Genomic DNA, 24,358 nt, shown 5'->3' with positions numbered 1-24,358 from the left:
TATTTCTTAAAATACCAGATATCAAGGCTTGACTAGCTGGGCTCCATATTTGTATAAAGTGACTCAGACTTAAGATGCTCCCTTGACTACTTGTTGGTAAGCAGGCACCACGCTTTGACTTTTTGGAGAGGTGCTATACTCAAGATTGCTATCCCCAGCAGAGATGCTTTCTTATCAAACCATTACCAAACCAAACCTTACCGGTAGTTATAAAGCAGGCGTCACACTTCCGTGTTAACGGCCGGAGGTCCGGTGACGGGCTGTGGCCTTGAGACGGCCGCCGGTTTATTACGTCACAAACGTACTATCGATGCAGAGTTTTCCGTATATTTATATACACTGTGGAGTTTTCTATCGATGTGAGAGCTTTGATTTACGGAGCGGGGAGATGAAAATGACCAGCGCACAGCGGACGCAGGGAGAGGAAAGGATAAAAAAACTTGGTCCCAGCAGCGGACTCGCTTCGAATCCGAAGGTCCCGGGTTCGAATCCCACCATGGCGTTGCCTCAGCGGCCACTTAATCGTACTTTTTAAGTTTTAGAGGGTTGGGATCGGCAGTGCTGAGGGTGCTAGAGCTCACTGACTCGACTCCAATGCAGAGGTCCTGGGTTCGAGTCCCACCACGGCGTTACCTAAGCGGCCACTTTATCGTACTTTTTTTAGTTTTAGAGGGTTGGGATCGGCAGTGCTGAGGGCAGGGGCCCGGGAACGATTTTCAAGTTGGGGGGGCGAGCCTAAAATACCTGACATGATGCATATGAAACAGTGGCGTAGCTAGGGGTCTAGGGGAACACGTACCCCCCCCCCCCCATCGGGTTCAAAGGGACCTTCGGGTCCGAGTGGCTCTGCGGCGCCATTTGACCGCTGAAGGTCAAACCGCTGACCGCCCCACTGGGCTCGTTAGAGCACCTCATGGGCCCTAAATAGCCACACTAAGATCTCCATAAGGGCCCCACGCCGGCTTCTGAGCGCCTCTTGCGCCTTTTCAGGGCACCTCGGTGGTCTCCAAAGTCCAAAGGCCCGTTACTGGCCTCTGAGAGTCCTTACCGGCCTATGAGGGGCCAGTTCTAGAGGCATTTCCCGCCTGTGATGGTCCCACACTTATTTTTCTGAGGGCCCCATAACGGCAACTATGGGGCCCTCATCGGCGCCTATGAGGGCCCACACCGGTGTCTCTGAGGGTTTCACACCCCCAACTCTGAGTGCCTACACCAGTGCCTATTAAAATTAAGCCCTGTATCGGCGGCTCTGAGGACCCAACCAACACCTGTGCATCTGAAGGCCACCCACTGGTGACTTTTGAGGGTCCCACACCGGTGAGTCTGAGGGCCCCACCGGCGTCTGACAATACCATGCCGGTCTCTAAGGACCCCACAGGACTTCTTCTACTGGCCTAAGGACCCCTTGCCGGTCACTGAGACCCCCTGCCGGCCTGTAGAGAGTTCGCGTCAGCAGCTTTAAAGCCCCCACACCCGTCTGTAACGGCTCCACACCAGCTTCTATGAGGGCCCACAGCAACGCCTGTAAGGACCCTCATCGGCGCCTCTGAGAGAATCACACTAGCACCTCTGAGCGCCCACACCGGCACCTGCATAACGGCCCCACACCGGTGCCTCTAAAGGCCCCTTACCGGCGGCTCTGAGGGCCCTACGCCGGTGATTCTGATTTCTGAGGGTGCTGCCGATAACGGAAGGCACTTCATAAGCCCTAAGTGTCGCTGAGCTTTAATCCCATACCGGCCCTCTAATGTATCCCATGCATCCCATCCCATACCGAGGGCGCTGTTACGTTTTGGTTCGTTTCGAGTGAAAGAGCACACAATCAATGAATAACGCGATTTATTTACTGCGATCCGTTCAGGCCGAAAGAGTGTCCAAAAAGATAACAAGTATGGCGAGCGCCGCGCCTAGTCGCCCGCGCCAGTCTCGCCGCTCGGCGCGCACCGTCAGCTGGCCGCGGCAGAGGCGCTCACAGGCACGGAGCCGGGGCGGCCAGCGGTGGCGGCGGCAGGGGCGCGCGCAGGCGCGGCCAGCAGCCGTGCGGGGGCTGGACCATAATACAACACCTCCCCCCCAAGACGATCACATCGTCTTCACTCCAAGGCGCCACAGCGGACCCTCCGGGGTCCGGGCGCACAAGGCCACCGCAGCGCAGTGCAGACGGCGGCGCCTGCGCTCTCTTCCGCGGCGTACCGGGCGCTTCTTGCAGCGGACGCGCCCGCCGTCGCACGGGGAGGTCCGCGGCAGGCGTCGCTCCGGTGTCGGTGGCGGCCACGGGTCGCGGTCAGCGGCGGCTCTGGTCACCCCTAGACTCGGGTCCACGAGCGGCGGCAGACGCGCGTCGCACTCCGTATCCCGCTCAGCGAGCATAGCTGCGACGGCAGCTGCGTGAAGCGGGTCCTCAGCGTCCTCCCACACCTCGTCATCGACGGTCGGACCGAGCAGGTCATCCACCACCTCGACCGAGTGGAGGGTGGTGTCACCGAGGTTCGTGTCACCGCGCCGGTCGGACTTGTCACCGGCGGACACGCATCCCTGCGGCGTACGGAGGAGCGCGGCGGCGTGAGCCGCTACCATTTGTTCGGGCGGGTCTCCGTCCCCACTCCGTACTGGCAGGCCTCCCGCCAGCGGCGGCGAGGCTCCGTATGCGTCAGCCAGCTCGGTAGGCTGCGCCGCATGACTACAGCCGGCTTGGCCGGTGCCCGCCGGCGGCGGCGACTCGGCGGTGCTGGCGGCTGGGCCTCCATCCGTGCTTCGAGTTGGCATGCCTCCCGCCGGCGGCGGCGAGGCTCCGTAGACGTCAGTAGTCTTACTCAGCTCGGTGGGCTGTGCCGCACAACAGTCGGCTTGGCTGGTGTCCCCCGGCAGCGGCGACACGGCGTAGCCGGCGGCTGTACCTCCGTCCCTGGTCCGCGTGGGTAGGCCTCCCGCCGGCGGCGGCGAGGCTCCGTAGGCGGCAGCCGGCCTGGTAGACTGCGCTGCGGTGCACCCAATCTGGCCAGTGTTCGCCGGCGGCGGTGACACGGCGGGGCCGGCAGCTGCACCTCGGCCCGTGCTCAGCGTTTGTAGGCCTCCCGCCGGCGGCGGCGAGGCTCCGTAAGCTACAGCCGCTGCATCCGGGCCTGCAGGCTGCACCGCAGTGGCCCCGGGTTGGCCCGTGTCCGCCGGCTGCGGCAACACGGCGTCACCAGCGGCTTCGTTTCCATGGCTGGTCCGCGTGGGAAGGCTTCCCGTCGGCGACGGCGAAGCTCCGTGGGCGCCAGCCGGCTCGGTGGGCTGCGCCGCGGTACATTCAGCTCGGTCCGTGTCCGCCTGCGGCGGTGACACGCCGGGGGCTGCCTCCATAGTCTGTGCTGGCCAGCCTCCCGCCGGCGGCGGGCAGGCTCCACGCGTGCCAGCCGGCTCGGTGGGCTGCGCCGCGGTACGGCCGGCTCCTCGGCCCGTGTCTGCCGGTGGCACCGACACGGCGGCGCCGGTGGCTACCGATGGGCCTCCCGCCGGCGGCGGCGAGGCTCCGTGCACTCGGTCCGTGCTCCAAGTTGGGATGCCTCCCGCCGGCGGCGGCGAGGCTCCGTAGGCGTCCGTAGCTCCGTCCGGCTCTGTGGGCTGCGCTGCAGTACTCCCGGTGCGGCCCGTGTCCGCCTGCGGCGGCAACACGGCGGTGCCGGCGGCTACCGTTACTGGCGCCACCACCGGCGAGTCGCGTACTCTCGTCACTGCAGAGGTCGCCACTGGACGATCGGCCGCGGCGGTGGCCCTCTCGTGGCACACTACCTCAAAATGTCCTGGTTCGCCACACGCACGACAGATGGCGCCAGCGGCGCGACACGTGTCTCCGCCGGCGTGCTGGCGACGACCACAGGTAGGGCAACGCTCAAGAAACTGACGATTGGTGGCGGCGGCGGCATGGGCGACACTCGGCCGACTGCGGTCCCTCTTGTAGGCCGACAGGTGGGCCACGAAATGTCCCTTGGTGCCGCAGAGGTCTTGGCACGTGACATGGGCACTCCACGTTTCCCCCACTGTCACGGCGTGTCTGAGCGTCGACTCAGAGTCCTCCAGACTGCTCACCGCTCCTGTCTCACTGTCGCGCACACTGCACTCGACACGGGCTTTGCACGTCGAGGCCGACTTCAGGTGCGGGGCCGGGGTCGCCGACGCCGGCAGGCAGACAGTCCGGCGGGCGGCGGCAGCTGGTCCAACGGATCCATCAGCGCCTCGCTCAGCCCCCGACTCTGACACTCCGGCCGTCGTGCCCGTTCCGGTCCCCGCGGAGGGCTCTCTGTACAGCAGCCTCTCCAAACGCTCCAGGCGCTTGTCGGCCTCGGCGGCTCTCTCCGCCTGCCTCTCCAGCAGCGCCGTCAGTTCCTGAATCAAAATTTTCTTCATCGCGCTGTAAGCTGCTCAGTCACGTAATTACAAAACCGTCCGCGCCATGTTACGTTTTGGTTCGTTTCGAGTGAAAGAGCACACAATCAATGAATAACGCGATTTATTTACTGCGATCCGTTCAGGCCGAAAGAGTGTCCAAAAAGATAACAAGTATGGCGAGCGCCGCGCCTAGTCGCCCGCGCCAGTCTCGCCGCTCGGCGCGCACCGTCAGCTGGCCGCGGCAGAGGCGCTCACAGGCACGGAGCCGGGGCGGCCAGCGGTGGCGGCGGCAGGGGCGCGCGCAGGCGCGGCCAGCAGCCGTGCGGGGGCTGGACCATAATACAACAGGCGCCACGTCAGTGCACTCATTGCCCGGCCCACACCCCTCCCTCACACCCGGAGGGGTAAACTGTGTTATACGAGTACCTATAGCAACGATTTTACCACCGTTGTACGTTATGCATTTCTCAAAGTTGACTCAAAATGGTCCAGTATAAAACTGGTCTGCCAAGCTTATGGCCAAGGTCAGGCCCAAATCAAAGCGGGATGACAATAGCAGATGTCAAATCGATACTGTATCAGCAGAAACCATTCAGATGGCAAGGAAAATGCCGTGTGTTGATGCTTAGATGTATAAAGGAAACAAGAAGGAAAGAAGTCCGGAAAAGGGAGGAAAGACCTTTTCTCGCTGCCTCAATGTTGAGGGGGCGCCGCCCCCTCGGCTCCCAAGTTGGGGGGGGGGGCAAGCGCCCCCGCTGCCCCCCCTGTTCCCGGGTCGGCTGAGGGTGCTAGAGCTTAATTCGACTCCAATGCAGAGGTCCTGGGTTCGAATCCCAACATTGCATTAACTCAGCGGCCGACTGTATCGTACTTTTTTAGTTTTAGAGGGTTCCGCTGAGGCAACGCCATGGTGGGATTCGAACCCGGGACCTCTGCATTGGAGTCGAGTCAGTAAGCTCTAGCACCCTCAGCACTGCCGATCCCAATCCTATAAAACTAAAAAGGTACCTACGATTAAGTGGCCGCTTCAGGGGTGGAGAATTAGGGGTTTTGGGGGTGCTCGAGCACCCCCTGAAATTCAAAAGTCACCGTGCAATAGTGCTCCAGGGGTGCTTAACTTACGTCTGAGACACAAACTGCTTTGCGTAAGCCGCGAGGAGAGTGATGCGGCTTGGAAAACGTACCTACACATGCTTTTCTACGCAAGAATTCGAAGCTTCCATTCGCGAGATGCTAGAGAAGCACCCCCTGGGATTATGACAATTCTCCGCCCCTGGGCCGCTTAGGTAACGCCGTGGTGGGATTCGAACCCAGGATCTCTGCATTGGGGTCAAGTCAGTGAGCTCTAGCACCCTCAACACTGCCGGTCCCAGCCCTCTACACACAAAAAAAAAACACACACACACCCAAAAAAGTTCGCGACTGTCGGCCGCTGATCGAACGGCATGGTGGGATTCGAACCGGTGACCTTCGGATTCGAAGCGAGTCCGCTGCTGTGACCAAGTTTTTTTTATCCTTTCCTCTCCCTGCGTCCGCTGTGCGCTGGTCATTTTCATCTCCCCGCTCCGTAAATCAAAGCTCTCACATCGATAGAAAACTCTGCATCGATAGTACGTTTGTGACGTAATAAACCGGCGGCCGTCTCAAGGCCACAGCCAAGGCCACAGCCCGTCACCGGACCTCCGGCCGTTAACACGGAAGTGTGACGCCTGCTTTATGACTACCACCTTACCTAGACTACAACCTAAAAACTACAACCTATTCCGCGAAACTGTAACTGTATAATGCCGCTGTCATATCTAAAAGTCGCCAGGATCTGACGGTGCAACGGTTGAAAGCAGTGCTCAAATGTGAGTTCATGTCCCGGCGCTATTGTGGGCTACAGCCAACTCTTTATCGTGTTAGAACACCAGCTTGTACTATTTGTTTTTACCTGTCCTTTTACACCATGTTCTTTTAATTTGTTTTAGTGATGTTTTAATGTGCTGTTCTTTTAATGGTGCGAACTTGAGCTGGAGCTATTGCTCTGATTCTCTATTATATGACGAAAATCATAGAATAGCCCTTCTCAGTGGATATGATTGGATTTTTGTGATAATAAACAACAATAAACAATAAATCTAACCTACAGTGCCTCTCCTTGGTTGCAAAGAAAAAACAAGTGTGATGCCTGCTCCTGCTGGCTGCTATTGTCCTTTTGTCCTGCTATTCAGCAAATCTTAAATCTGCTTCATTGATTTTTAAAGAGCTTTCTGATGTATCCCCACCATTCTCATTGATGCGTACATGTTGCAGTCATTTGTACTATGCCCAGTAAGGACCGAAGGCGACGTCTGAAAAGACAGTTAGAGTATCGGCGCAAGTGTGCACTCAGAACTGGGAGAGGTAGGTTGCAATGGCATGTGATACATTTTGCCAATGGGCAAGGTCCAAGAGGTTATGTTTAAATGTGTAATAATAGATATATTTGTCAATCCAGCAGCAGATAAAAATTTGAAAATCTGTTGCTAGCAATCCATTCAGTTTTCCCAAATATGCTGCTCTGGCAGTGGATTTACTGAATATCTGTCTACCCAAGGCCATATATAGGAGGTAGCGACACTGAGCAGTTTGTTTACAGCCAGTGTCGATCCTGATGACGCAAATGTGTTGTCACGGGACAATACAATATGGCCACCTCTAATGAGAAACAAATGCAAGAAGTTCCTGGATGTAGACAGCACTGACATCACTGGGATAGAAACCAATGACATCAGTACTGGACCTATGGCGATTGGCGAAGCAAAGTAGTGACACCCCCGGTGTCTACCAAGCACCAGCAAAAATTTAGAAAGCTGCAAGCCCTGGATGTGCTAAAAGGTGGACAGCAGATTCAACATCTGTCTATCAGCAGCAGATTTAGGGCGAGCTGATACAATTGATAACTAAAGAAATGGCGTGCTGTAGTCATGCAGCAGTCAGCAGCATAGTCATGAATCTGCTGCTGGTAGCAGCATGGTTAGGCCAATGAACATCTGAATCTGATGCTGGTAGACAGAACAAAGATTACTTTACTAATAGATAGAACATTCAGTTGGGTCCATGTCAAAACAGCTAGTGACAATTCAGCTGGTAACTTGCTAATCTACTGCCAGAGCAGCATATTCTGGCCGGGCAAATGCCCGACTGCCAGCAGCAGATCTACAAGCATCAATATTCAATCCTGCTGCTTGTTGTCATTTGATTCAAGTCAAGGACCAAATTGAACACCATCAAACAACATCTTGATGTTTTATATTGCTTTTTTACATGTTGCCTTGGGTGATGTTTTGAGTGCAAAAGCTCTCCTGAGGGCCGAAAGCTCCCATTGTGTCAGAACATCATTTTATTAATAGTTATTACATGCTGCAGCTGTTAAAACAACATTTATAACTATGGATGATGGTGTATGTAACCACAGCACAATGTAAATTATAATGTGGAGTTACTGAACAGTGAACACCATGTTTCTTCATCCATGTTCAGCTTGCTGGTTTTCCATATCCTTAAAATGCACCTATTGAATGAAAGTGTGTGACATTTGCTGGCAAATCTTTGGATGAAAGGCCAGGAAAATGTCGGTAAAAGATTACCTTCTTTTCAGCCCATGCTGTTGAGTCTCATGGCTCCCTTGGATTCGCTGCAACAAATCGTGATGAACTCAGCCATGCCAGGTCTGAAGACGAGCGTCTTGTACCGGAAATGGCTTCAGTACGCTTCACACCCGGCGAACAGCTACGCCACAGCACTCTGACGACTGGGAACGGTAATCTGTGCTTTTTTTTATTAAATTCAGTTCGAATAATTGAATAGATGGATTGACATCATGAGCCTACGCTAAGAAGAGCTTGTTGCTTGAGCACCCGACCCGTTATACCGTTACCGCCCGATCGGGCAGTGGCGGGTAACGGGAAAATAAGGATACCGAATAATGCACTCGGTCTATCCCACTAAACTGACTTAACCCTTGCATGTGTGCGGCGTTTGTCAGCTTGTAATGTGTAGCAAGATTACTTTACTACATGTGTAGGGGGGGGGGTCCGTTGGACCCCCCCCCCCTTGCCGTTTGGCCCCTGATCGAGCTATAGCTTCGCGGAAAAAACGAGCGTGTTGCTCGTCACGAGAGGAAGCCGATGATACCCAATTTTAAGGTCCTAGGTCATCGGGTGACCTTCCAGGTCAGGTCAATGACCCAAAGTCGGGAAAATCGGGACCTATTAGAAAGTCGTAAAGTGTGGCTGCTAAGGGGGTTTTCGGGGTGCTGATCACGAATATCGTGTTAGTTTTGATCACAGATGATGTCTTTAAGCATTTAGACCAGTCGGGTCAGGTCAGGTCAGGTCAACCAGTAGGCGTCGTGACGGGTATTCGTAGTACGTGTCAACCGCCTCTGACAGCTTCGTAACATGTTACGAAGGCACCAAAACTACTTCGTAAATGTTCATATGGTTGCTAAATTCTAATTCAGCTCCAAAAACTAGCTTAGAAACATGTAAAACTCGAAAAAGTGAACCGAGGTCACCCGAGGTCACCAAAGGTCAATGACCTGACCTGACCTTCAGGTGACCTTGACACCTACCCTAATGCATGGGAGCAACATCAAATCACATGTTTGAACGTTTGAAACCACGAAAAGCTTGCAAACGCGCGGCTAATGCGAGCCGACATACGCGGAATCGCGATTCCGGCCAAACATGGTCTCGGAAAAGAGGTCACAGGTCAAGGGTCATTTGGGTCAGGGTCATGAAATTTTCGGGGTAGGTGTAAAATTGATCAATGCGAGGGTACTGAAAGTTTCGTCGCGATCGGCCGCGTTTTACGCGAGTTATTCGCGAAAAACCATGGGGGGTCCATCCGACCCCCGCCCCCTACACATGCGAGCTAGCTGCGGCTACTCCCACTGACCGCAGACCATCCCCGTCAGGAATCTTGTATGTATATCGAGCGCCGTAGCGACTAGAACTCGGGCTGTCATCACTGTGAGTCCAAAAGGCAATACTCTACCCTCAATACAATCCTCTACATTCTACAATTACAAAGATATCGAACGCTCTTTGAATTCTACGGATCCGTCCAGTAGTTTCGGAGATACACCCCCCCCCCCCCCCACCCACCGATGGGATACACCACAGATAACAGTAGTACTACTGTTATCTGTGGATACACCCATCGGAGATGACACCCCCCCCCCCCGTGCGGAAGGTGGCCGGGAACACGGAGATGTAGGTAAATAAGAACCCCCAGATATCTCGTAAGAAAATGGCACCAAAGGGTGAAAGAGTTGGTTAAACCACCATGTCGGGTAGCGGCTCTAGAGGTCAATGGGCAGCAGCGAACCGTGAAACAGGGCCCTTATATTATACAAGCGAAAAGGCAGACTTTTGTGTGTACTGTGTACTACACGCATACAATGCTGTTTTTAGGGCCTTGCCAATACCTTTGTTTTTGTTGTAAATTCGTACGCATTTTCTATCTTTCGCTTTATTGTTGTTTTTTTTTTTTTGCTTTTTTGATTACGGAGCGAGCGAAGCGAGCGTAGTCTTTCCTTAGATTAACGGAAATTTCTGAGTATGAGCGGCCGGCCGGCCGGCCGTGGTCACGCTTTTGCGAGGCTTATATCTCAGCAACCACTTGACCGATTTACACGCGGTAATTTTTGTAGGGTAGCTACATTCCTTCTACCAAGTATTGGACTATTCCCGATGCATGTGGGTGACCCCTTATGCACGTGCCACGTGCAAAACGAAGAGGTGTCAGTTTTGTAATTGTTGCAATATCTCGGTAACTACTTGGCCGATTGCGCTGAAAGTTGGCATGTAGGTAGGCACCCACTAGGCACTGCATATACATGTGCCAGAGTTGGGGTGCTGCTGCACGTGCGCACGTGCAGGGGTCGTTTCCAGATCTCGGGAACGGCTGGACCGATTGCGCTCAAATTTGGTACACGGTTAGGGACCGGTTAGTAGGGTGCCGTGCACAAGTCAGTTGGGACCCATTTTGCACGTGCGCACGTGCAGGGTGCCGCTTCCAGATCTCGAGAACGGCTGGGCCGATTGTGCCCAAATTTGGCACATCGCTAGAGACCAGTTAGTAGGGTGCCGTGCACAAGTCAGTTGGAGGTACCCCTCGCAATTTCGCACGTGCAAGGCCCACCCTCTCGCTCGCTCCGTTAGTCGCCCCAAAAGGCGTTATACTGGTAAATAATTGTGTTACCGAAGTTACCGAAAACTATGTTTCGTATCAAGCTTGCGGTCGGAGTTCCTTCGGCATTTTGCTCCTCCGTTCCGGCCTATAGTAAGAGCTGCCAGGGAAGTAGCCAGGGGGGGGGGGGGCGGCACGGGGGCGATGCCCTCTGAAGGCGAAAAATAAACAAATAAAGCAACTGCACCACGCCCCTAAATATAGTGGGCCAAATCCGAGAAGTTTTCCTCTTATGGAGGGAGTACGACATAAGGCCGCGACCTGTGGCCGCTTGTACGCATAGAGATCTTATATACAACGTATATAAGATCTCTATGCTTGTACGCACTGAGTTCCTGAGCAAAATCCTTGCTACGTGCTTAACCCGCGCCGGGCCGGTGCTCTGAGATTCCGCGCCGGGCCGGGGGTGTCTGAACACCCCCCCCCCTTCTAACTCGGCTCCTGGGCCACGTAGCGACACGCGGTAAGCGGCAATCGAAAGAACGTCCAAAATAAGGACGAAAACACTCAGGTCCTTTTTTGGGTCAGGTTAAAGGTCAGGTCACCAGAGGTCACCAAAGGTAAAATGCTGACTATTTCAACATTTTGGAAACTGCCAGCGGCTATCTCGGGAACCGATAGAGCTACAGCGCCGCAGAAAAGCGCATTCGATAGCCCTTTTACAAACCTTTCTGAATAATGTTCTCAGCTTTGACCTTACGTCAACGGTTTAGCCTCCAGAGGGCAAAAACTCCAAAAATAGCCGTTTTTACGAAAAGCATTTTTTTTCGGTTAAAACTTTTTATTCAAAAGAGCCATGGCATTACTTTTGCCAGCATCGTGTTCCTCTCGTCGAGACGTGTCGAATGAACTATAATTTGACCTTGAAAGGTCAACTTGAAAATTTGACCTCAGGTCAAGGTCATGACCTGACTGGAAAAGGTCATGTTGCATATCAGTCGATCCGCAACGTCGAGCCGAACACATCTAAGGCGTTTTCAGCGCTCTAGCACGCCTCTATTAGAAGTTATTAGCGAAAAACTGTTAGATGCTGTTCGTGACCTGATATGACCTCGGGGACATAACGAGGGGTCACAGTTGCCATTTTCCGGTTCAGTGTGTCAATTTTACCTACATCTCGATGTTTGAGTGTCTAGAATGGCGCTCGTGCAAAACAGACTCTTTTCAATTTCCTCCCATTGACTTAAGGTAATGGAGAGGCCGCAAAATTGACCTGACCTCAGGTCACCGGTATCAAAATTCCGAGATATACATTTTGTAGATAATGTTGCTCTTATCAATCGCTGAAAGTTTCAAGGCAATCGATCAATCGGTGTAGCGATGACGAGTATTCTTATTTTCTCTGAGGTGAGGCCCACTTGGCGTGACTTGGTGACCTGACCTAAGGCGACCTGGGACTGGGTCTGAAATTCTCACAACATGTGCGGAATAGATGCACGAACAGGTGTGCCAAAAATGGCGGCGCGGACGCGCCGCCGTTTTTGAGATCTGCGAAAAACCGCAGGGGGAGGGGGTGTTCAAACCCCCCCCCCCCCCCGGCCCGGTGCGGGTTAAGAGCTACATAATGCATACCTATACATAAATCACACACTACTTTCAGCAAGGCACGTCGGCCACAAGCTTGGTATGGAACAAAGTAACAGTACAATAGCCCATGAAGTAAGTATGATTTTGTAACGATTGTTATATCGATTTTCATGCGGCGATCCGATGACGTAATCAAAGGTCGGTAGGGTCTGTAAGAATCTTGGGTAGGATGAAAGACGTTTGCTCACCTTTCCCTGAGCCTTGAATTGTCTGGATTCGGTGGCAAAATCGGCAAAATATTTCCGCCGCACATATACCCAAGGCTATATAAACCAGGTAGAACGTTCCCGACGAAAAAGTGGTGACAAGCGATAATTAATAGCCGCGACCCTCACTTGTTCAAAACTATATCCGCAAGCAGCATTTACAGGCTATCGGAAATCGACCAATCGGCGTTCGGCAATACTCGACGCTGATTGGCCCGATGCTCGTGACGAAATTGCGGGGGACTGTAGCTATTCCCCTATGGCGTTTAATAGACTAACGGCTTTTGAAGGGGATTTATACCAGTTTTTGTTGGGTTTGAGGCCATTTTTTAGCTTGGATATTCTTTCTGTGACTTTTGACTGTGTAATAACGACATTTAATCATAACATTTCTATATACTACCGGTGTCACATCGGCCAAAAAGACCGTAAGTACATGGGATAGACGGACCACTGCTGATGGGGCCACACATGTCGGCGTGTGATCATCGGAGGTCCATGAGGGCTCGACATAGGGCCTTCATGGGTCGGTATAGGCCCGGTGGGTCCAGTGCAAGCCTATCAGGGGCCGGTGCTGACCCAACAGGGCCCAGTGGAATATAATGTAAGGCTGTCTAGGGACGTTGAGGGCTCATGGAGGCCATATAGGACCAATAGGGACCACATAAGTCAATCAGGGGCCATTTAGGCCAATAAAGGCACTTCAGGGGACTTGAAAAGGTCATTCAAGAGCTGTGGTGGGCCCATGAGGGGACGGCATTGGTCCAGCAGGTGCAGTCAGGGGATGTTGTACGGGTTTCTCAGTGGCCCATTTGGGCATATCAGTGACCAATTTGGACCCAGCAGGGGGCTTTGTAGACCTATCAGGGGCTGGTGATGGTTCATCAGGGGCCAGCGTTAGTCCATCGGGGCACGGCATATGCCCATCAGAAGTAATTGCGAGCCCACGCTGAACAATGATGGCCCTTCAACGGCCCCTAATGGATCTACATTGACCCATGGGCCATGATGTGTCATGTATGCCCCTATGACAGGCCTACTCAGACCCCTGATGGACATTCCCGGCCTCTGATGACCCTATGCTGAATGCTGATGGGGCTCTAAGTTTCTCCAATAACCCTTCGTCAACCCATTATTACCATACGCTGGCACTAGGGGCCCCACATCAGCCGCACGGCAGTCCGTGCCATGACAGCATGTCTTTTCGGCCGATATTACATCGGTAATATTTATTAAAATCATGATTTTATGGTGTCATTATATAGCTAACAGTCATAAGAAATATATTTCAGCTCGAAAACAGCTCCAAACAGCATATAATTTTAAAGAAACCCCTCCGAAATCCAAAAGCCTATTCGGGTCCATAGAGAATAACTGCGGTCCCCCGCAATTTCGTCACGAGCGTCGGACCAATCAGCGTCGAGTACTGCCGAGCGCTGATTGGTGAATTTTCCGCTAGCGTGTAAGTACTGCTCGCGGAACAAGAGTTCGTCGACTATCCACAAACGTCTGTCACCTTTTTTTGTAATGCTAAACAGCCGGAGCGTACCCCCCTGCATATACCTATATAGCGTTCCAAGATATTATTAGGTGCTGCGTCCAAGGCCGTATAAGAGGCTGCGTCCAAGATTATACACGCGCCCTAATCCACGAAGAAGAAGAAGTCCAAGATTATACGCACTGAGTTGATTTTAAGGTACAAGTGTGAGTTGTGACATAATTTTTATTCAACACGTCTAAGAAAATGAGGTGAGAGTATGAACACACCTAAATGATAAAGGTCAAGGTTGTGAGACAAATATCAATAATTGCCATGCATGGTGGCATGGTTGTTGCTCATGTTGATTTAGCGCTGGCTGCTGATGCTGAGCTATCGGTATAATTAGGTATAGTATTGGTATTATTGTATCATCAAATACTTTTTAATTAGCTGTATGTTCATGTCAGTGAATCTCCACGTTATTTTCTCAGAATGGATGCAGCTTCTGTGGAATGGGGTGTCATCTGGATCTGTGACATCATTCTGTTTTATTAATTTAGGGCCTGTTCCCAGTTACAGTGCCTCCAGTAGAAATTCTTGACTGGAGGCTCTACCAGAGGTTTCACTGGAGGCACTGGAACGCAATCTGGACATTTCTTGAGATTGGTATCACAGGACACAGATACCAAAAGAATGACGATGGTATTCTCTCGAAACACAAAATTTGTTTGCAATTTTAGTAAGAAAGATTAACAAAATTATAGCAATGTAATTTTCTTTATATCCAAGTGTAAAATAAGCAGTCAAAAGTCCTTGGTGTATGTACATTTGTGATTGTCACATGTGCACCATAATTGTGGACCAGATCCTCCAGAGAGACCTCCCAACTCTCCTGGAGGCTACTGGATGTTTCTGGAGCTTTGACAAGAGCTTTCTGGAGCTTTCTGAAGGTGCTGGAATGCTCCCTGGAGAATTCTGAAGCTTTCTGGAGGTGCTGGAACAGGCCCATAGTTACTCTTTTTTACTTGTTGGAGCAACTGCTGAAACTCAGGCATATGAATAGTATGAATGAGGAAAATATGTTTTATTGCATTCTTCCTTACAAGTTACAATAACATCCAATATGAATTTAAAAGTGACCATCCCACCTTAGCATTAGTTTTGAGTTGAGACAGCCAAATTGGGGTTCCTGGCCTGCAATCACCAGTTTGAGCACTCACAACATTGAGAAAGGCCTTAATTATTAAATTTTTAATTTCAGTCTGCAGTTTTCAGATTCTAAGGGGCTAATGCATTTGAATGCCCTCTTAAACATCTTAAAAACCAGTGAATATTTTTTTGGTGAAATTTGGAGGGCATTAATTGTTGCCCTTTCAGAACTGCAGTACCTACATTACTTTTATGTCAATTCATTAACTTTATGTAAGGTGGGAGGGTCCCCTTATGAAAAACAACAGCAACTCACTCATATCAGTTTACTTCAGTTTGGTAGTTTATTGTAAGTAGGTAGGGTATTTAGCAGGTGTTTTCCTCAAACTATATTTTTCTGTTGGATGCTTTTATCTGATCAACCCTGAGCTCTGCTATTGCCTATTGGTAAGCAAAGCAACTCAGAGTCAAATGTGTTGAAAGCCCAATCTGCACATCTTTTCATTCCTGTTGTCATAATGGATAAATCCATCGCGTATTGTATTGTATTGTATTGAACAATCATGAGCGATCCACATTCTGAAAGTGCGTGGCGATTGTGTTATCATCCTATGATAAATGTTTGAAGTTGCAATGAAAAACTAAGATATCTTGGACTTAAAGGACCTAAAAGGACCTTCCCACCTTCAAAAAAGTTCATGAATTGGCGTGGAAGTGATATCGCTCGGTTCAGGAAGAGCAAAAACGAATATCTACCAAATTTCACCGAAAAATATTGATCGGTTTTCAAGATATTAGACTTTGACGGACCTTTGTTTACTTTTTGGGATCTCCGCTGTTCCTAGTGACTTTATTTGGAAGCAGTAGTTTCCAGTAGTTTCCAGTAGGTAGTAGGTTCTGGGGTCCTCAATAGGATCATCCCTGAAGCCGGTGTGGGGTATTCAGACCAGTGCGAACTGCGAGGTGAGAGGTCCTTAGGTGGGCAAGGCGTCCTTAATCCGACGGAAGGCTCACAGGCCGACATTATCAGGCTGGTGCTCCGATGTGGAACCCCAGGGACCGATGCGAGGCCTCCAGAGACCGGCGTGGAGTTCACAGAGATCAATGAGCATGAGTGTTATAGCCGGCGTGATCGGTTTCTTTGGACAAGGAGGCGAAATTAGCAATTCCTGTTTTGTACTTTGCACCGGTTTTGGTGCTTTTGGGACTGGCTGCTATGCTCAATGTGGTATGCTATGTCGATTGCCGCTTCAAACATCGTTGACCTACTAAATCCTTAACGGATTTCATCATTACATTCGCACGTACTTGTTGACCTTTGCGCACCAGTGGAATTCCTCAAAAGATTATCAAAAGTTCTGCACTTTGGAAATTGGCCCCGTCCTTCCCCGACCCCATCCCGCGCGGCACAGCGCAGCCCCCCCCCCCCCCCCTCCCTCCACCGGTCGGACGGGTCGGTGTGTGGCCTTGGAGTTGCGGTGGCCGGTACGGCGCCGCTCGCAGTGGGTCGCTGCCGCCGCCGGCCCGGCCGCTGCAGGCGGTGGCGGACCGTGTCCCGGCGGCTGTCTGTGCCTCTGTCTGTGCTCTGTGTCTCTGTCTGTGAGTGTGGCGGCGGACGGTCTATCGTAACGTCACCGGCCCTCTCCTCCGGCAGCTGAGCGGGCGGATGCCGCCATGGAGCTGCCCAAGAGTCTGGCGCTGTGTCTGGTGTGCAACAAGGACCTGGGGCCGCTGAACCAGATTCCCACCTTCTACCACCGGCCCAATGTGCTCTTCAGCAGGTGAGGGGCACGGGATCCTAGTGAGTCGTCTTCGTCGGATATTTTTAAACGAAATAACAATATTAACCAATGTAAACAAATACAAACAATCGAACTTAACATTGTCTTACCACCTGATAATGGAACCTAGTCAAGCCTATCATTTCCTAAGCTTGAACAATAAACATTTCAAGGAATAGAATCACTTTAAAAAAATATAAGCTGGGCGCAAAGTGACCTTGGTTGTCGGCGTGCCCGAAAGCCCCAATAAACTAACAAAAGAATTGGCGACGATGTTCCATTGGCGTACGAGAGGAGGCCGCTGCCATGGCATTCTATCAGGCAAAACGAATGAGAGAAGGTTTTTTTTGTGGTTTTGTGACGTAGCTCCCATAGGTTTATGTAAGCACGGCGGCTGGAACTCGCCTAGTAAATCACATCATTTTTCTTGTGATCATTTTTAAAGGAAAAGGGCCATCTTCGTGAAATATGAAGATATCGTTGTTTTTCATTTTGACATTATTATTTTTCATTTTCTTTTTAAAACTGGTGCCAGAAGTGCACAATTCGCGAAAAAGTATTTAAAACTATTTTAACATATTGGTACTATGTTGATACTCTCTACGGCACCTACTGTATGATGGCATAGCGATGACGTCACACTCAAGCCAATCAGCGTTCAGAAGACAGACTCGTCGGATTGTGTCAGATAAGCTGATTGGTTAAAGCTGAGCTGGTTGGAGCTGATTGGTAAAAAACCAAAGCCTCGCCGCGGGTGGCTGTATTGTCGGATAAGAACGCATTCCTGGGATAAGGACGCATTCCTGGCGTATTTTCTTTTAAAATTCCCGATAACTACGAATGGAGGCCGAAATCGGCCGTAAGGAGGTAAACAAATAGGTTTTCGGACACGGGCTACAGGATGGCTATCTCAGTTTCAATCCCCATGTTAAAGGTGGCCCTTTTCCTTTAAGATGTACCACGCCTTGTCCTTGAAGTTTTCTTCACGTTTATCTAAGAGTGTGTGGAATTGTTTTATTGTGTGTGTCCTTGAAGTACATGTCCTTTTTTTGTATGTATGTACTCGTTATTACTATTTCGTGTGCTAACATTTCTCACTTTTGCCCTTTCTAACCGAAAATGATGAAAAGGAAAGTAAGCTCTAACGAATAACACTGTTCTCAGTCCTGTAACATGAACATTTTGTTGTGTATCCGGTTGCACTGGTTTGGTGGGTCAGTGGCTCAAATTTTGTACACACCATGATCTCGATACTAGTATTTTTGTGAATTAGAAATAAGGGAACAGCTGCTGGCTAAGTTGCCGTGACCGGTGAAGGGTGTCGATTCGCAAAGACCGGGAATGTTTGCGTTACTCAACGCTCAGGCTTGAGGCCGAGTAGATCGAATGATAAGCGACGCAAAAGGTGAATCGTTCGCGAAGGGTGTCCTTTTTCATTGCGCTACAGTTGTTCCCCAATTTTGTCACACTCTGCGGGTCACAAGAAATGTGACTGACATCGGATGAGCAACCTTCATGATGCAACTCTTATCCGAAATCCCGAGAAGTTTATGGTGTTTGATGAATAGGCAATCAATGGTACATATAGTCAATGGGGGAAAACCATCCATCATTTAGGAGAGGGGAGGGAAGGCCAGGGGTGAAATTTCATTTTCTAACCATGCTCTTCTACCATGTATTTGTCTACATTTTCCGCAGCCGAAAATATGTGCTGTGGCTGTGCCTAACGTTTGTTTAAGGAAGACCTGTGGCTCAGCTCATCGATCGGTGCACATGCGTGGGCCAACGACACCCTAGATTTGGCCTTATACTGGTTGCCACCCGCATTTGTTCATAAATCAGCAACGCAGTTGAGTCGCAAATTTATGCACTACACCCCTGAAAGATGTATAGGTATCACAAAGCCGTGCAGGCAATGCAGAATTGGAATACGCATGAATATTGAAGAGTTATGTACCGCGATCTTAAAAAGGAAAAGTTAGATCCGGCGCAGGTCAGGGTTTCTTATACAGTTTGTATCTAAGCAATCTCAAATTGCATTGTCAGTACCTTATTAAATTTTTATTTGCTCCCTCAGATCCGTGCTTTGCCGCAAATCATATACCCAGCTGTTGTTTCCTAAGTAATGTGACTAATAATGATGCAATTGACGCTTTCACAATCGGACATTGCTCATTATGCACTACCCTGACATTTCCCACATATATAACTTAAAAAAGTGCGATGAATAATGCATTATAGGTACACAGCTGCAGCCTGTGTTTTACACTCCCCGAATTCCTCAACTGCTGCTTGCTCATTTTTGCCTGGCGCTCATAGTTCATTTTCTGAATGCAGCGTCAAGTTGATGTTGCCAAATTGTCAAAGAGTTCAAACTGCTTGCACAAAACGGAATATCGTTTTATCTGTCGCCACCACGCTTCGTCGGGGGCTGGTTTGTCGTATATTTATGATAGGAGTGGTGAGCGGGTGCCATGCCATGCCGTGACCTATGCCGTGCACTTTCCGCAGGACGCCGGCCACCAGCACTCTGCTGCGCCACAAGCTGGAGGCCATCGTCAAGGACATCGTGGTGTTCCGCTCAGAGACATGCTGCCTGTGCGTCAAGTGCGCCGGCCTCATCAACCTGGCCGACGCGCTGGAGGCCGAGCTGAAGAGCGTCTGCCGCCAGCTGAGCGACCACTACTGGCGCACGGCTCGGCTGCGCGGCTTCGGCGAGGAGCGCGCCATCGTGTGCATCACACCGCTGCCGCCGCCGGGCGGTGGAGCGGCGCCGGGCGGAGCGCCGCGGCGACCCGTGCCGCCACAGCCTCAGCCGCAGCCGCCGCCTCAGCAGCAGCCGCAGCCACCGCCGCCGCCACCTAGCAATATGGGTGTGCCCGGACCGATGATGGTACGCGGCCCGCCAGGCGTGTGGGCACCGCACGGGCCGCCGGGACCGGTGTGCTGGCCGGCGGCGGCGCCCGGCGGCCACCCGGGCGTTATGGTGCCGCCCGGCCACCCTGGCGCGCTCGGTCCGTCCGGCCACCCCGGGCCGTTCAGCCCGGCAGGTCTCCCCGGCACACTCAGCCCAGCCGGCCACCCGGGCCCGGCTGTCAGTCCGGCCGGCCACCCCGGCGCCCTGGGGCCACCCTCCCACCCCGGCGGCGCGCCGGCCGAGCCGGGCCGCGGCCTGGAGCGCTCCGTGTCTCATGAGAGCGATGACGGGGCCGGCGTGTGTCAGCTGCTGTCGGCTGTGGAAGTGGAACTGACCGAGGTCAAAGAGGAGCCGCCTGACGGTGAGTGGTCGCCAGCGCTACCAGGAACGAACCGCTTCTGTGAAAGCGGTAACTTTCCCAATGCCTGCACATTTGAGTGCAGTGGATTAGATTCTCAGGCAAAAGCATCATTTTCTGTCATTTGTGTCTTGTTCAGTTGCATAACTAATTCTGTAAGGCAAATGTTAGTCCACATCGTAGCAGAATGTCACGGGAATTATCTCTCGCGCCTGATCCTCCTATACTTTTGTTTTTGGGTCCACAGTTCTGGGTTAGAAGAGCGCTTTCTGGTGGACTGTGTCTCTTTGTCACGTATGTCCTTCTGCTGCAGATTCGTTCAGAAAGATTCCTGTTACGTGCACGTGCGCGAGTGCTTCACTCTTCATTTTCTCTGTTTGTCCCCGTCAATTTCAATGACTCTTTGTCTACATTTAAATGAGTTCCTACGTCCTCCCACTGCCCTAAGCCTAAACCGCTAGCCCCAAAGCCTAGCCTAACCCACGGGCCCTATCCAGTGTCCCTCCGTGCACCGCGCGCTAGCTGACCGTGTCGCCCGGCCCGCAGACGCCGACGCCAGCGACCACCTGATGCGAGAGCCAGTCGATATCGAGGTGGACCCGTGGAGGGACCTGGGATACGAGGACGCCAACGCCATGGAGAAACTGGCCTCTCAGAAGGTGAGACGCGCCCTCAACCTGCGTCACAGCATGCCATACACGGGCAGACTTATTTGTTTAAAAAATGTAACTGACAGAATGCAATGACGAGTATGTGCATCTTCTCACATACAATCATTATCAGCTAAGCTGCACCGTGCATATTCTTTTGGAACACTAATTTTTCAAGTTAGCTACTTAACCGTTCCGAAATAAAGTTTTGTGCGATGGTAAAAGTTACAAATATTTTGTTCCAATAGGTGTCCGCTCGCCTGATACGGGATCGCGGTGCCTCTCTGCATGGATAACTATTCTATGTTCGCCGCGAGGCATCCCTTTGAAGGCTTAAACGGTTTTAGTTTGTGCAAGCTTTAAACTTGGCTCTGCGTACCGTAGGAGCGCTCAAAAGGGCAGTGAGTCTCTTCACGGGAACTAAGGCTTGAGTTAGCGAGTCACGCTCAGTCGCTTCAGTCAGCCGGCGTTCATTCGCTGCGAGCGGTGACTCTGAACGGCTGCTGTCGGTCTGACCTGACCTGTCTCTGTTTCAGACCCGCAGCATGCCGCCGCCGTCGCAGGCGGCGCCGCCGGCCCGGTGGCCAATGCAGCCGCCGCCGCCCGGTCTCGGGGCATCCTCGGGAGGCAGCGGCGGTCGGCAGACGGCTGTGGCGCGCCCCACGCGCACCTACTCTAACTCCTGTCCGCGGCCCGAGGTGCCGTCCGGCGCGGCCCGTCCGGCGAGCGGCGAGCGGCCGCCGCCACCGGCCAACCTGCCGCCGGGCGCTCAGAAAACCCACCAGCGCATCATGAAGACTCTGACCAGCCACTCGTCTGCCATCCAGCAGGCCGTGGCCAACGGTGTCCTCTCGTTAGAGGTGCGTCCGCCCGGCGCGCCCGCGCCGCCGCCGCCGCCGCAAGCTGTCAACAAAAAGGGTCACGGTCCGGGTGGCAGCGGCACCCGGCCGGCTGCTCCGCCCCCGGCACCGCCCAGATCTCTGCCAAACATCGCTCCGGCACCGCCCAAACAGCCGGCGGCTGGCGGCCAGTCCGGCGCCGCGGCGCCCTCTCGGTCCTCGCCGAATGTGCAGCTGACGCCTCTGTCGGCCATCACCAGCTTCAAAATCAAACTGCCCTCCTCGACGCCACGTGAGGGTGTGCCCACGCCACCTCCGGCAGAGGCCGCTCCCGTGCCGCGGCCGGTCACCCCTCCGAACATCGACGCCCAGCCCGCGAACCAGGCGCAGGCGCAGGTGCAGGAGACGTCAGGTCGCGCGGCCAGCGCGCCGGGCTCCGAGTACCTGAGCCGGATAGTGGCCTGGTTCCACAAGTCGCAGCGCCTCAGACCAGGCAACTACACGTACATCAAATCGGGCGACTCCCTGAACGGCAAGCTGATACCGATCGCGCCTGTCAAGGGCCGGCCGCCGCGGCGGCGGCCCGGCGCCGGGCCCATCGTCCGCCTGGTGGTGGGTACGCCCATGAACCGGCGCCGCTACCCGCCGCTGGAGAAGGCGCTGGCCATGGTGACAGCGGCAACGCGCGGCGTGACCTCTGGTCCGCTGGCCGCCGGGCGGGCCAAGCTGAACACGCTATCTGGGCCGCCGAAGAGGACCTACAGTGCCAGAGCGTCGAAGGACGTCGCAGAGGCACCCTCTGCACCGTCACCGTCTACATCGGCGACGGAGCCGACGCCTGCGTCAGAGGCCGCGCCCGAGTCTCCTGCGGAGGCTGAAGAGAAGGAAGAGAAACCTGAAGAGGAGAAGGAGGATGAGGCAGCGGTCCAGACTCCGGCAAGGCGCGGCAGGCCGAGGGGCCGGCCGCGGAAAGACGGTCTCCCGCCGGGTAGCGTCGAGTCGGGCAAGAGGAAGCGCGGTGGGAACAAGGCCAAGCGACCGGCCGCCGATTCTCAGTCGAGCACACCAAGCACCTCCAGCGCACCGAGCAGCGCGCCGGCCCCCAAACGGCAGCGGCTGGAGCGGCCGCCGGAGGGCGCCGAGGGGCGGCGCCACTCACGCCGGCTGTCGGCGCGTCTCTCCCAGCTGGAAAACCAGGAGACGGCCAACGGCGCGGCGCACGAGCCGGAGCAGGCCGCGCCGCCGCCGAAACAGGGCGACAGCACGGCAGATACGGACGCGGGGGAGACAACGACGGCTGGAGACAAGTCGTCGAACGATGACCCAATAGCGGAGCCCGACGGCGGGAACTTGGCGTCCGCTGCCGAACAGGGTTCTGGTGATACGGATTTGGCTCCGAGCCAGAATGGCCCGGCCGGTGGCGGCGCAGCGGCGGACGAGCCGGCGAGTCCGTGCCGGCCGTCGGACGAGCCCGCGACGGCCGACTCCGAGCAGACCGCTGACCCGGCCGCGGCCAGTCCGCCGGCGGCCGTAGCGGACTCTGAGGCGGGGCCCGCTGACAGCATTCCCAGCGATCCAGCGCCCTAGTCGGACGGCCGGGCGGCTGGGGTGGCGCTGACGTACAGGGTACAGCCGCGAGCACGGCGCTGCAGATCTCAGCGCGGAACGCTAGCCGCGCGTGGCGGTGGCGGTCGGCGCTTCTGGCTGTCGAGTGCACAGGTTTAGGTTGTGTGCGCAGGTTTTGTGTCCGCCGTGCGCCCGGGGCCGGCGGCCGTGTCTGACCGAGCGCTGTGTCCGTGGTGCCGGTGTGAGTGACGGCTGTGTTATCACGTTTTGATGGTGCGTCGCGCGGTGTGTGAGGATGTGACAGCGCCGCGCCCTGCACCCATCTGCACCGAGTGTTTGTGGCTGGTGCTCACCTGAGGAGCGGCCGGTTTTGTCGTCAGCTGTGTCTCCCTAGCCGAGTGATCACCTCGGCTAGGTGCCCGCTGTGGCCGCTGTGGGTGTCTGGCTGTTACCGCACCGTGTGTGGGAGATGGCCGCACCGGCCGCCCTGGGAGTGCTCTCATCGTTCCATGCGCTCAGTTCGCTCAAGGTGTGTCGAGCGGTTCCCTCCAGAAGGCGTCAGCTGGCGAAATGCACTCTCCTAATTGCTCTGTTGGCAGTGTTCTCGCTCAGGAGCAGTTGTAATAGGAGCAGACCTTGGGCGGCATTTGTCATTCATTTAAGTGTATGTTTGGTATAAGAACATGTATAACTGTACGACGGGCATGTGATGCTTGTGCCCTATAACAGGTGTCGCGCTTAGATGGGAAAATTTTCCGAGGCACTAGTGCCATATTTCGTGATAGATGTTGCATAAAGTGAATACGACTATGAAAACGTGTTGCTCATTTAATTACTGCCTACCATAGCCCACGAGGAAAGACGCGGAATTTTGCGACCCTCACCGCCTGAGGCTGGCTGGTGTAACGACTTTTCGCGATGTCTCGGGACGTGTAGCAGAATGAATACTAAAATTGGCATTACCAGCCTTCGGTTAAAGCAGGATTATTTAGCATCTACCACATTTTTACAGGTCAGCTCAGGTCACTGACCTATGACATCACGCATAAACATCTGCACGGTTCGAAAGAGGAAAGTAGTGCAAGTTTGGGGATCTCGGTTTTTCCCCTAGGTCATGTAAACCTGTAGGGTTCTTGAACCTTGCCGTCATTTTGCCCGCAGTAAAATAAAATCCGTTTCTCCGGTGTGCCATTGCGCTCGCAAGGCCCTGCATTTTAGTAGCCCGGCCCGGCCTT

The 24,358-nt window shown here is 53.5% G+C and overlaps 1 protein-coding gene across 7 annotated transcripts; it reads left to right on the top strand.

Moving 5' to 3' along the window:
• On the top strand, nucleotides 1-23,943 carry LOC122366287 (basic proline-rich protein-like). Of its 7 annotated transcripts, none has more exons than XM_043338385.1 (7): nucleotides 1-96; nucleotides 6,667-6,756; nucleotides 7,994-8,155; nucleotides 16,667-16,793; nucleotides 19,305-20,071; nucleotides 20,615-20,727; nucleotides 21,255-23,943. In XM_043338385.1, the coding sequence occupies exons 2-7, from the start codon at nucleotides 6,678-6,680 to the stop codon at nucleotides 23,142-23,144; spliced, it is 3,138 nt and encodes a 1,045-aa protein (XP_043194320.1). In that variant the 5' UTR covers nucleotides 1-96; nucleotides 6,667-6,677; the 3' UTR covers nucleotides 23,145-23,943. The 7 variants fall into 7 exon arrangements, with proteins under 7 accessions (XP_043194320.1, XP_043194330.1, XP_043194339.1 ...); XM_043338365.1 differs by lacking the exon at nucleotides 1-96 and adding an exon at nucleotides 6,103-6,221; XM_043338373.1 differs by lacking the exon at nucleotides 1-96 and adding an exon at nucleotides 6,262-6,271.
• The last annotated feature ends 415 nt before the right edge of the window (nucleotides 23,944-24,358 follow it).

Source organism: Amphibalanus amphitrite, unplaced genomic scaffold (genome assembly GCF_019059575.1).
Source record: "Amphibalanus amphitrite isolate SeventyFive unplaced genomic scaffold, NRLGWU_Aamphi_draft 000029F_arrow, whole genome shotgun sequence".
In the NCBI taxonomy this organism is placed as follows: Eukaryota; Metazoa; Arthropoda; class Thecostraca; order Balanomorpha; family Balanidae; genus Amphibalanus; species Amphibalanus amphitrite.
This window is presented reverse-complemented; position numbering and strand designations above follow the sequence as displayed.

Excerpts from the sequence above, each read along its gene's own strand:
- LOC122366287 (XM_043338385.1), top strand. The coding sequence starts at position 6,678 with ATGCCCAGTAAGGACCGAAGGCGACGTCTGAAAAGACAGTTAGAGTAT. Across the intron at positions 16,794-19,304 it reads CCCAATGTGCTCTTCAGCAG|GACGCCGGCCACCAGCACTC; the intron begins GTGAGGGGCACG and ends CACTTTCCGCAG. Across the intron at positions 20,072-20,614 it reads CAAAGAGGAGCCGCCTGACG|ACGCCGACGCCAGCGACCAC; the intron begins GTGAGTGGTCGC and ends CCCGGCCCGCAG.